This window comes from Paralichthys olivaceus, chromosome 17, assembly GCF_024713975.1.
Source record: "Paralichthys olivaceus isolate ysfri-2021 chromosome 17, ASM2471397v2, whole genome shotgun sequence".
In the NCBI taxonomy this organism is placed as follows: Eukaryota; Metazoa; Chordata; class Actinopteri; order Pleuronectiformes; family Paralichthyidae; genus Paralichthys; species Paralichthys olivaceus.
The window spans coordinates 3,908,642-3,922,082 of record NC_091109.1 but is presented as its reverse complement, the minus strand read 5'-3'; the positions used below and the strand labels follow the sequence as shown (position 1 = coordinate 3,922,082).

General features: G+C 38.3%; 2 protein-coding genes across 4 annotated transcripts; both read left to right on the top strand.

Annotated features, from left to right (window-relative positions):
- The first annotated feature begins 22 nt into the window (after positions 1-22).
- Positions 23-2,960, top strand: LOC138405229 (uncharacterized). The gene is made up of 7 exons (XM_069512104.1): positions 23-304; positions 403-547; positions 771-884; positions 1,016-1,160; positions 1,488-1,636; positions 1,726-1,865; positions 2,190-2,960. Exons 1-7 carry the CDS (start codon positions 130-132, stop codon positions 2,339-2,341), a joined length of 1,020 nt encoding a protein of 339 aa, XP_069368205.1. The 5' UTR covers positions 23-129; the 3' UTR covers positions 2,342-2,960.
- A 21-nt stretch (positions 2,961-2,981) lies between these two features.
- On the top strand, positions 2,982-12,147 carry LOC109629890 (nucleolar protein dao-5). Of its 3 annotated transcripts, none has more exons than XM_020087877.2 (17): positions 2,982-3,135; positions 4,789-4,832; positions 5,044-5,108; positions 5,199-5,332; positions 5,471-5,528; positions 5,644-5,854; positions 5,978-6,067; positions 6,181-6,261; positions 6,506-6,685; positions 6,771-7,480; positions 7,799-8,350; positions 8,841-9,420; positions 9,509-9,579; positions 10,263-10,403; positions 11,036-11,196; positions 11,339-11,429; positions 11,613-12,147. In XM_020087877.2, the coding sequence occupies exons 1-17, from the start codon at positions 3,124-3,126 to the stop codon at positions 11,693-11,695; spliced, it is 3,264 nt and encodes a 1,087-aa protein (XP_019943436.2). In that variant the 5' UTR covers positions 2,982-3,123; the 3' UTR covers positions 11,696-12,147. The 3 variants fall into 3 exon arrangements, with proteins under 3 accessions (XP_019943436.2, XP_019943435.2, XP_069368204.1); XM_020087876.2 differs by lacking the exon at positions 2,982-3,135 and adding an exon at positions 3,180-3,500; XM_069512103.1 differs by lacking the exons at positions 2,982-3,135; positions 4,789-4,832 and adding an exon at positions 3,180-3,500.
- Positions 12,148-13,441: the final 1,294 nt, after the last annotated feature.

Sequence of the window (13,441 nt, the reverse complement as noted above, 5' to 3'; positions counted from 1 at the left end):
TACTTCAGTACTTTTTTCTGTATTTTTCATCCTTTTCTCAAGCAAAACAATCCGAGTTGTAACAAATGTACCAAATGATTTGCCTATAAATAGAACAAGTCTTATATCATCTACAATGTCCTCTTCAACATGTTGCATATGCTCCTTGTGCAAACCAAAAATCTTGACGATGTTTATGTAATTTTCATTTATGACAGTGCTACAATGGCAAAACATGATTCTGGACGTCTTGCTGCAATAGTGGTTTCTGTTGTCGGCTATGGAATAAGCTTGGTGTTCAATGCACTCTCAGTAGTTGGGATCGGTGAGTCAATATCCAAAATCCTGTTTGTTTGATCCTGTTGGATCTTCTATTAATAACAAGTATTAGTTGAACATGAATTTTCTATATCCCTCCTGTAGGTCCTTATTATACCACCACAGCCAACGTGTCTGCTGTGTTTGACACTCAGATCACACCTTCAGGATGGACCTTCAACATCTGGAGCATCATCTATGTCTGGCTCACAGCCATGATCATCTACATCGTCTCCAGTCTTTGCAGAAAGTTGAGACCAACTCTTTAAACTTCTTTTAAACTTTAAAATAATGAAAACTCTTATATGATAATAGCAAGTGTGTGTCGTTCATATAGCAGATATATTTTGGTTTAAAAATGTATAAGTTATAGTCAGTTGATAGAAATTGAACAAGTGTCAGTACCTTTGACTAAACTGATGATAAATCACAGTTCTCATAGATTGAATGTTAAACTTTGTCTTGTTTTGTAGGAATGGTTATGGCTACGTTTACTGCAACCCTCCAGTGCTACCTTATGGATTCTTCATCAGCTGGTGCATCAATCTGTGTTTTAATATTGGCTGGCTGCTTGTGTGGGACAGAGGGTGAGGTTTCATATGGCTTCTCTGACTGTTCTCTGTGCATTAACCTTGTTGCAGTACACTTTGTAGGTTTATATATCAGACAGCAAAATTAACTATGTCTTCCTCCTGTTGTTTTTTGGCCATTATTAAAGAATAATGATCGCTGCACTGGTCTTTCTCATCCTGGTCATCTGCACAAACTACTCTATGATCTGCTTCATCTGTCATGGGCTTAATGTTTACGGACCCTGGATGAAGAAATACCACAGAGTCGACCTGTGGCTCATCCGTGTGTTGGTGAGTATAAAAAATGAAAAGTATTTTCATTATTAAGTGTAAACACTGAGGTTTTAAAAAGGTATATGCTAAGATTAATACGTCTATTTTGTTCATGCAAAGGTGATATAATGTGAACACAATAAAAAAGCACTAAACACAATGACAGATAAAGAAAAAACATTAATGGACAAGGTCCGTACTGAATATCGACAAGGCGGAGGAAATGCAGACAAAGTGTGTTTTATGATTTCTTGTCGTGATTTGCACTTTTGGGCCACCGCAAATTTGAGTGCACAGTGTTTTCTCATGATTAGACTCTATACATTGAAATAAAATTATTCACAGGTTCAAAATGGTGTGGCGATATACACAACATGGACAACCATTGCAACTCTGATCAACCTGGCCATTGTCCTGACGTATGAAGTGAAAATGTCTCCATCAGACGCTGCCACCATCTCATACTCTGTTTTATCTGTTGTGTTGCTCACATGGTAAGTTTTCTTCACCTGGACAACGCAAAACCTCAAGTGTTCATCAGTGAGATTCTGGAGTTAATGTACCAACGTTGGATTTTTCACAGGTTTGTTTTGGAAAACTTGGTCCTTGACAAACATGTGCGGTACATCCTCATCATCTACCCTGTGGTGATCTGGGCTCTTACTGGAAACCTGGACAAAAACTATGACGATGTGTCACCCGGACTCAATGGCATCTTTATTGGTAAGACACCGTAGAGAATATTTATATTATATGTAAAGAAAACAGGAAAAAACATCTATATACCACGTCAAAATGTTTGGTTGGGTTGTAAGAGTAAATAAACTCAATATAAAGGAAAATAATTTTAATACTTAGTACTTCCCTTTGACTATTTATTAAAGTAAATATACTTAAAGCACATTTGAGACAAATCTAACATTTAAGTACAATTTGTAATGTGAAACCCTAAACAAAAATGCATTTGGAGCTACTGTATGTAGCAAAAATGTTAGTGAGCACAAACATCAGTTAAAAAGTTGTCCTGACTGTATTTTGATCTTTCAGCTGTGCTGCTGGCCGTCGCCTCTGTGATGTTTGTCGTCAGGATTGTTTTGGTGGTTTGGAGACACATCAAACAGCCGCTCTACGAAGACGTCAGTGCAGATGCCATGGAGCCGATGGACATTGCCAAGAAGCAGAAGAAGATATTTCGCTAAAACATTTTATGTTTTGCATTTTTATTATAAAACACATCAATATTTCATGTCAAATATCATTGAAAATATATGTGCAGTTGTTTGACATTACATTGTTAATAATCGTGAGATTTTTCTAATTCTGATGTATTTTTAATCCATTTTTCATCACGTGTAGTAAGTTATAAAATGTAATATTATTGTTTTGAACTTTGGCTGACTGCTCTCTGGACCTTTTATGGCTCTTTTATGGCACACTGATTGCGAACATAAAACTCTGAGGTCGTAAGGAGATTCTTACAACACTATTACACTGCATGTGTCTACTGTAAAAGTATAAACATCATGGACATTATCATCTATTCTTAGAATTTGCCGTTCCGTTCTGTTGTGTCGGGTGGAAAAGGTAAAAGTTAAATCTCAGTAAAGGAATAACTGGTTGAGGAGTTTCTGTGGAAAACAAATATTTTAAATGATTAATTTGTATCATTTGAAGGGATTTTATCCAACGTTTTGTAACCTCAGTATTTTAATAATAGCAGGATGATGTTTGTCCCTCTGTCATTTTTGTCATGACAAATATTCACCTGTAGGGGGCAGCAGCGGGAATCGCCCTTTTCGGTTGGAAAATAAAGTGTAGAAGAAAAATACTTTGCGCGTCTATGCCCACAGCATGATCTTGCAGGCATGCAGGGTTTTTTCCCACAAGTAAATAAAAATCATTCCAATGGTTCATATTGTTTTATGCTTTAATCACACTCAACGTGTCTTCTGTTGTCGTTCAAATCCTGAGGGGGAAACTGATGCTAAGCATGGTGAGTGGAATTAGCTAAACTCCAGCCTGACAGACTGCCTGACAGACCTGACGCGGGGAACAGTCCCAGCCACAGTAGAATGCGCGGGCCACATACAAATTGTAAACAGCGCCATTGTTGTGTTTGACCCTAATGTTAATAATCCAGCGAGGGAACAGCTTGTGACGCCGCGTTTATATGAGAGTGTACGTGTCTGTTAACGCGACTTCAACCGAAACAACAGGGGATGCTTAACAAAATAAACGACATGATAACTAGTTAGCTAGCTGCTAACTCCTCGCGCTGTGGGAAAACACTCGTGTAACGTGACCGTTGAGAAGACGACACGGCTGGCGACGGCAATGGCGAATAAATACCCCAGCCTGGTGAGTGAAGGACTTCTCTTTGTGTTCGTGTGCTGCTGCTGCTGCTGCTGGAGAAGGGATGAGCTAACACGGACCGATAGCCAGGACTGAGAGAGAGAGAGGGGGGGCTGAGCAGCCAGGAAACAAACTACACTCCGTCACCTTGTCTTCTGTAGGAGTCCAAACAAACTTACCTCAGTGAAGATCACGAGGTCTTGTTATAAATGTTCCGTACAGATGCTGTGGTCTGTGATGTTGTTGCATTGTGTTACATCGACGGTCCATCCAAATGAGATATATTGCAGATGTCCTTCTACAATAGCTGTGGTTTTGTTATGGTGCCGAAGATGCAGAGGGAAGTTGTACATAGATTAGAATAGGGCTGTGTGCAAGTATAATGTTATCTCGTGATGAAGCTGAACACCCATCACCTCGCCCTCCCTAACAAACATGAGTCAGAACCTGTGGCAGCTTCAGTGGTCATAAAAACACTAACGGTGTTTGGTCTGTCCAGTTTGGATGACTGTAAAAAAACATGGCGGCCTCCATAGAGAGGACCCACTCCCAATGTAAATATAACATTTAAATCTACAGGGTTTATTCGAGAGTAAAGAAAACAACAATCCATACAACTTAAGATGAAACACACGAGTGAAAACATCACTTCCATGTTATTTCATATTCAATTTAATTTTAATAATAAATGAAATATAATTTTCATCAATATAACTTAAGTCTAATACAAAGCATAGTGATATATTGCTTAACTTAGAGTTGAATACTACAACCTTCATTCAGGAGCTGAAATTAGTCTTAATACCATAAATGAAAATGTTAATAATATGACATTTATTGTGATGATTATCAATATAGACTCATGAATTTTTTTTAGAGATGATAAAGTTAGAGGTAGTGTTTCATTATATGTAACACTATATTTACCTGAGCCGCAATGATGAGCTGTATCCCACGGTTAGAATTAAATTAATCTTGTTTTTTCCATCTTATATATTTATTTGTGTTTTTTCTAATACTGATTTGTGTTTTTTGGAATACATTACACAGCTTGAGTATATATCAGTGTGTCAATATGTGTAGATTATTCATATGTTGGTTATGTGACATTAATAGAAATATTTTTCCAACAAAGATTGTTTTATTAGATAATAAAGTACAGCCATTTTTGTATATTGTATTTGATAAAATGGAAAATAATGATTGGTTGGATTTTTTCAGTCTAATTTTTAAACTAACCAACATACATTTGTGAAAATGTAAAGCAAACTTTGTACCTACTGTCTGTTCACAGAGGCGACCAAAGAGGAAGCTCTGCTACCTTACAAACAAAGACAGGTACATTTGAACGTGTTAAATGTATTTCACAGAGAATTTCTGGTTAAAATACTCACAGTTTTCATTCATGTGCTGAGTGAGTTCTGCTGAATCCAGAAACTAGAGGCTTCAGAGGCTGTGCATCTAAAGATCGAAGTTTCAAATAGCGTTCTTCTTCTCAGCATTTGACTTCATGAAATGTTTGTTTTAACTTTGACATTTGTATTTTCAGTGGGTCTACAAAATGGACAGGAAGCATAACACTTGGAGATGTTGATAGGATGTTTGATGACTTAGGTGAGTTGTGTATGTGATTCAGTTGCTTTAATATTTCTCAGTCAGTTCTGCATGTTATTTTATTAACTTGTACTTTACAATTCTTTTCAGATTCATCCTCACATGATGATGGCCCGTTGTCATCGCCTCCTCTGCTCCAGACCACTGATCCCAGGACACAACACAGTGACGGAGCGGCTTCACCGGTCCCACACCAATCTAAAAAACTTCCACCACGTGAAAAGGTAAAATAAATGGTCAAAACGTAGTCCTGTCTGTGAGGTACTGGCCTCTGCTGGTCTCTGAATATATCTGACTTAATGATTGATTGAACACAGTTTTTGATGGAGTTTTTGTTTAATAATTTAATTTAATTTAATTAGGGTCCTGAAGGAACTGTCCTTCCTGCAATGAGGTCAACCAGTCCTCAACGGGACATAGGTAAGACATTCAAAGTTGTACTTTGTCCATGAAATACTTAAATTCTGAATTGGACTTCATCTTAAACATGTTGAATATTTTTACTGTGAGTATGTGTATATTTTCTGCTTTGCAGACTCAGACATATTCAAACTGCATGAGCCAGTAAAGACATCCAGTCCTATTGAAGAAATTATAAATGTAGTGGATGTAGAAGAGGACAATGATGGAAAACAAGTTGTGTCTCCAATCCTCTTTGACTGTGAAGAGGAACGAAGAGAGGAGGCAAAGATACAGCCGCCGACCGTCCAAGAACCCCAGGTCAAAGGGCATGAAACCGAAATAATGTAAGAAATAAATAATGACAGTGTTGTTTGTATAAAGTACTTTTGCATCTGCAGTGAAAGTCAAAACATTGTGAGCGTGCTTTTCTCAATTATCTTGTTCAATAATCCTCTCATCCTCACAAGTGATGACTCTGATTTGGAGATGCCTCCAAGCAAGTTTGCTTTCAAAAGACCCACACTGTCCACTCACAAAAACAAGGTGGATGCGTCATGGTAAGGACTTTTTAATTTTCTACAGAATGATTAGTTTACTGCTAGCTCTTCATCAGTATCTGATGGACCAACTTACATGTGAATATTCATTTATTTACCTTTTTACTCTGCAGCAAAGACGGTCAACCAGTCACAGAAAAAACACAGGAGAAATCACACACAGCCGTTTTCGAGCGCAAAAGAAATACACAGAGGTAAGAAGTGGTGACTTTTGAAAATCTAGATTTTTTTTGCACTTTTATCTGCCAACATACATACTGATAATGATATAATTATAAGACGATATCACAGACAATGTTTCTGCCACATATAGAGTTTGACAGAGTGGATTAAATAAATGTAATGCAGCTAGAAGTCACATTAATTATTTGATGCAGTGTAAAATATGTTGTGATATTTTTGAGCCGATTCTGATATTCTTTTTTCTTTTTTTATCAGACAAGGAAACACAGACAAGTCTGTTGCAGCAGTGACACAGGAGCCTGAACTTGCAACTTCTGACAAAAAGTCAACAAGTGTTCACAGTCAGTCTCTGGGTGAGATGTCCACTCGCGTGGGAAAAGACATGTCAGTGTTTCTACAGAAGCTCAGAGATGCTGGACAGTCCAAACCTGCATGGTGAGTTGAGAGGAGAGTACAGGAATAACCTTTGTATCCAAAAAAAAGTTTATTAAAATTAATGTATAATTCAATATTCTTTTAGTAGCAGGAAGTCGCTGACACCGGTTAAAGTTCCTGCTCCTCCTCCCGAGCCAGAGGAAGATTTCCTGATTTTGGATGATGACGCACCTCTGTGGTTCACCATCCCAAGTAAAACTGCCACAAGTAAGAGACAGAAGCAGAGCAGAAGTGACAGCTCAGACAAAGACAGCTCAAAAGACAAGGCAGCAAAGGACAGTCCGCAGGAGACTGGACAAAAAGAGGTGGAATCAGAACAGGCTGAACTTGGAATTCATCCGCTTGATCTGTCAACAAATAGGAAAAAAAGGTCACAGAAGAAGAATAAAGTGACCGAGCCTGGAAATGATAAGGATGAATTGACTACTCCTGAAGATCTTCCTGCAGGTGACTTGGTGGAACAAGAGAAACCAAATAAAAAGAAACGGCAACAACAACTCAAAAAGATTCCATCCAAAGAGAGTGACAAGGCAGATGAGGAACCTAAAGACACGGCCAGCAGGGAAACTGATAAAGAAAAACAGAAAACAGAAAATAAGAAAAGGTCAAAGTCTTCAAAAGATGGGAAAGAAACGGCCAAGACGAACACGGCTAAATTGTTAAAGCGGAACAGGAAAGTGATGCAGAGTTCTGAAGAAGTACAGGAGACAGCGATTGATGAGGCTGTGAAGGAACAAAGTGAAGATCACAACAATAAGAATCCTGGAGATGTGGAAGACTTGAGTTCTCTGTCAGGTAAAATAATCTCCTACCATATTGTTGAAGTTAAAGATACCAATGTTTGAAATAAAGCTGGTGATGATTTCTAAGAAGTCATTTTTAAAATCTTATGACAAATGTATTGATGCTTGATATCTTACAGTTTAACCATAAACGTTATCATAGATAACCTTAGATAAAACCAATCTAACCAAATCTGTAGAACTTGAATTAAAATCATTGTATTTAAAAAAAAAATTGTAATGGTCCCCCCCGCTCCCTATATTTAAAATTGGTCTTAACAGTTCAATCACCCTGATAAACTTATATAAACAATTTTCTTCTGTTCTACAGACAAACAAATCATGAATTCTGATTCACAAACAGCAAAGGATTCAACAGATGGAGAGGCTAAACACAACAAACGGCCCGTTGTGACTGAGTCAAGTTCATCTGAAGAAAGTCAGAGTCTTGGGAAAAGGAAAAGAAAACCAATTGGACAGTGGTGGATGAGCTGTCCTCAGAGCACAGAGGAAACCAAGGTCACATACCTTACACATAAGAGGTCCAAACAGCACAGCAAAGAGCCCAGCGCAGCAGAAGCTTCACCTGGAAAGACTAAGAAGGACAAAGTTTTAAAAAAAAGAAATCAGAAACGGCCGGTAACGTCGTTCAGACAGAGCACAGCTAAAGGTAAAGAAAAGAAAACCAGACAAAACAAAAACAGAGCTGCAGGAGGAGAAGCACCAAACAAAATGAGAGCGACAGACGAAGTGTTAAACACGACAGACACTGAGCAGATTGAAGAGCAGCAGGAGGAGAAGGAGGACGTCCTGGATCAGGACCTGGATTGTGGGCGGTCAAGCCCTATGGTCTTTCAAGAGAGAGACCTCAGTCAAAACTCAGGTAGGTCTTTAAAAAGTCTTTGGGTAAATCTGAGAGGTCGTGAAATGATTCACTGAAGAAGAAGAGTGAAGAAGAAAAACAAGTTCTGCTCCATTGATTGTTTTCATTTTGTTATTTTTATCTTTGGAACTAATAACATGTATACATCTCAAACATGACCCCAATCACCACAGCTCCTTTTTGATCATCACTGTGTAACAATATTCATCCAAACACTGAAGAGTAAATTAGCATAAAATATAAAGGTACTGGTACATATGTAGTGAAGCACAATATTTGATTGAATGCTTTAAGTTACATATCACATACCGCCTTTTCACTTTCAACTGAAATGTGTTTTCAGTTAGTTTTAAGGTTTATCTGAAACCTGTGTAGTTTTCTGAACAACCGTTAAATAATTAAAGATGTACTTTGAGGTGCTCTACAGGGCAGCAGGTATTTCAGAAAGTCTACCATAATGTCACTAATGAGAAAATGTCCGACACATCAGTGTCTGTCTCTCCCAGGGGACCTCAGGAGCATCTCAGGGCAGCAGATCCAGAGAAACGGAGGAGGAAACCTCCCAGTAACTGGTGGACGACGAATAGCATGTCTGAGGAGATGGAGAGCGGCTCCTCACATCCTCAGCAGCTTAAACCCAAGGAGTCCAAACCTCCTAATGAAAGAAAAAAACTTTCCAAACAGAAACCGAGCAGGTCTCCTGGACTTAGAACTCCCAAAAAAGGCAAAGTGGTGGTCACATCCAAAACACCAGGGGGAGCTGATGTGCCTCTAATGAAACCGAAGCCGATGTTCGCTCCAAAGACCGTCAAACACTCTCTGGCGACATTTAAAGACATTTTCACTTCGGTTTCAGAGACCCCGACTGTGGTCCGCAGCAGAGACACAGGTTACAATGACAGATGTGGTATCACTGCACAACCTGCAGATGTTTCTGTCACTGAGCGTGTTACAGTCAGTCAGACTGATAAAGACACACACAGCGTGGATGCTGTTGAATTCAGCAGCGCACAAAACAGCCCCCCCACCAACAATAGCCCACAGGACAGCAGGTGTCAGCCAGAGAACACGTAAGTAAAAGTTTAAATATAACATTTATGTCTTTTTGTCAATGTCTTTGTCAATACAATGTGTTTTTATTGTTTTTACTCTTTGCAGGTTAAAAGACCTGAGAAGTGGACCATCCTCTATGATTGAGCTTCAAGACTATGAGAACTGTGACGACTTGTGTATGTTTCAAAATATTCAATTTATTAAGTTAAACTGTATATTTCAGTAATACTTTTTAATTTGCAACATTTTCTTCTTTAGATCGGATTATTCCAAAACGGAATAACAATTGTTAAAGTGTACAAATAACACATTCTGTCCAGGGGTTCCCTGATAATAGTTTTGGCCTGAATAGAACCCCCACCGAAAATAAAATGCAAATTATTGCCGATGAAATAACAAGTGTCAGGCTTTCTTGCAGTCTGTTACACATGTACTCTGGGCTACACAGTACAAGGCTGCAATCTTGTATACATAAGACTTTTTATTGCAGTCGCAAAAATTAAACTTCATCACCAGGGCGACCAATGGGAAGCAGAGAAGACAGAGTAAATATAAAATTCTTCCGAGCCACAGCATGGGGAAATGTCAGTGTGAAGTCAATATTGAATAATTAAAATGAAATTAACTAATCTGACAGTTGACATGTAAGTGCGTAATTTTCCCATCAAGCACTTTGACCTTTTATGATGATTTATAACTGCAGCAGCGTTGATAATTGCACATGTCGCTCCCATCACCACGTCTTCCTTGTTTGCCTTATTGACTTGAATATGAATGACAAATATCTGATCATTGATTTTGTTGATGCTTAAATCCTTAATTTCTTTATTCAACTTGTTTTATGTTGACTTTGTTCTAGCTCTGCAGCCATCCAGCATCCCTGGTGCCCTCTCTGTGTCAGATCTCTGCGCTCCTCCTCTCAAACCGCTGATCTTGCAGCAGAAGGACAAGGCCGACCTGACGGAGTGGTTTAAGACTCTCTGGTCTTCCACTGTTGATGGTAAGAAAATACAAAATCCCCACGTTTGCACTGACTTTATGGACACATGAAATAAGCAGAAAAGCAATCAGCTGGTGTTTGAAGGATCAGGCTGTGACAGGGGGATTGTGTTTTCAAGAAACGAGGTGCTGTCAACGGTTTATAGAAATGGTTTGTCTTGAACCAACTAACCACTCAGCATGTACATTATTTGCACAGTTTATGAAGCCAGGCGGGTTTAGCTTTACTCCCAGCACAAGTTTAAACTCTATTTGTATTATATTTAAAGTGTGTTGTATTATACGCCTTCTATATTCTGTCAGGACGAGTTTTCAGAGTTGTCCGAGAAGCACAACACTGGATGTAGTCACTGAGCGTGACTGAGCAATAATCCTCCCACCATTCTGTTAATTAAAAAGTAAAATGAAACCTGTAAGAGAAATCTATGGAACCGGGAAGAGGCGTCTCATTGCATCAATACATGATGATACAACACATTTTCATGTAACTTGTAGTTTTATATTTCATTCTAAAAGTGTTTTCATGTTTTGTGCCTTGTATCTATAAAACAGTCAACTTATTTTTCATAAAATCATTAAGTGATTATAAAGAAAGCTATAAAACATGGAATTATTGGTGTAATGTGATCACAGATGATGGTGAGATCACTCCGGATCACTTTGACTGGTACTTCTACAAAGGCAGAGTTTGTGGCTTCCAGGTGGATTTGAACAGTGGCTCCATCTGTAATGGAAAGATTCTGCTGGGCTCCTACATGAAGAAACCTCTGTGGGTGGATCACAGCGCCACCACGGTCAGTTAACTCATTCTCTCTTCCTTCTCTCACATTAAATTATGATCCGTTAGTCTCCCTCCCTGTCGTCGAATACACCAAAAATCTTAAAATACTTTTACTTTCCCATATTCACGTAATTTTTCTATTGGTTTCTTTAAAGGTTTTTAACATATTAACGAGCACTGTTGCTGTAATCATTGATGGCAAGAAGTCACAACTCAACCCAGGACAAGCATTCATGGTGCAGAGTGGTAAGAAAATATCACATAAAATAAATGCTTAAGGAAAATGTTTAATTTTATATTTCCTCTGGGAAACCTGAGAAATCATTGACCACAAATCTACCAAAAATCTTTTCGCGTAATTTTACAGACTTTATGTTTACATATGGAAAACTAATCGTCTTATTATAAATGTCTGTTCCGTTCACACAGGACACGCCTACAGCATCCACAATGTCACGGCTCAGCCCGCAGTTCTCTACTTCACCAGGATATTAGCAGAAAGTTCAGAGTGAAGTTGGCAGCTGGATTAAAATCCACTCACATATTCCTATCCAATGACCAGACGCTTTCGGAGGTTAAAACCAGACTGGAGCTGTGGGACGTTTCTTTGTATTTTCATTTACTCACATTCCGTATTGAAAATTGAAAAGATGTAAATAGGAAAAAAAATGGCTGTAATTTTGTTCTTAAAGTTAGATATGCTCCAAGCATTTGATAAAACACATTGAAAATGATCTGTAAATAAAATCTTAGTGCTTTTTGTTACCTTGAGTTTTATTTGGCCATTTCTCCATGATTGTGCATTTCATGTTTTTAGCCTCTAGGGGTCAGTGTACAGCTGCAGTCTCATTGTTTGGATATGGTTTTAGTCAGGATGCAAAACAAGATCTGTCTGTTTGGGTTTAAAAAAAACTTTGTGTTAATGACTAAATATCATATAAAATCTTATGTTTGTGACTGTCAACACTTTGTCATTTCTACAATTAGAGTTTTACATGCATCACCCAGAACTCTATTATTTATCTACTTAATAACAAAAACAACATTTTCAGTTTACAAAATAAGGATCAAGATGATTCTCTGGAAATTAAAGTACCGGCCCATACAACAGTGCAAAAAAAATATAGATATAATTAGCTGTAGTAGGTTAGGAGAAGGATTTATTGGTGGACACACTTCCATTTTTGTTATTTCTTTACATAAAAAAATCTATTTTTTCTTTCCAGTAACGTTTTTCATTGATTTTAACTCAAAAATTCTTCCTGTACAGTTTCCATTATGTACATTTGTTCTCCAGATTGATATAAAGTTACCATGACCTTTGACCTTTCACCACTGAAATCTAATCAGTTTATCTTTAAGTCAAAGTGACAACTGGTCAAAATTCACTAGAGTCAGACTTGAGATATTACGTTCAAGGTCACAGAACTTTGACCACCTAACTTCCTGCTTGAGGCAGACGTCATGTTTGCACAAACGTTTGTGTTTCTGAGATTGTATCTTCACAAGACCAAAAACGTTTGTCAGGTCACACTGAGCTTTGACTGGAAGAGTTCCTGAGATATCGTATTCACAAGGCAATGTGCTTTATGAGGTAAAAGCGCCATTGACCTTTGAGCATCAACACTTAATTAGTTTATCCTTGAGTCCCACTGAACTTTTGTACGAAATCTGAACAAACACCCTCAAGGTGATCTTCGGATATCGTGTTCACGGATGTCACAAAAACATGGCTTGAAAAGAAAGTAAGAGTGTGAATGTAAATGAAGACGTTTCTCTGATCTCTGGTGCTGACGACACTTTTCAGAGAGGGAACACTGTCTCTGAAGGTTACATGTAAACTCTTGTGAGTCCCTGTTAGTGTCGTTCAGTCGACAGAACTCTTAATTTAATCCGTGATGAGCAGCAGTTTTGTCTGTTACACTTGGAGCTGACAAACCAGAAACGGTGACGTTCCCATGGCGACTCAAACGTAGCCGGTGTTCTGTCATGAAACATTCACTGACCCACTTCATGAAGGCTGAATTATGTTTCTGTAAGTGGATCTGTTGTAATTTCTCTCAGACCACACCACTTAATACATAACACACTGATACCAACATGAAACCTGAACCCTGATGTTGCAACAAGCTCATTAAGCTATAACGTAATAATGTAATATATGATGTGCGAAGATCCTTCCAATAAAATTATCTGTCTCCTTCTGGATGCTGTAAAATATCCATCTCTCCCTGATGGAGGCCCCAGAATTAAGCTAA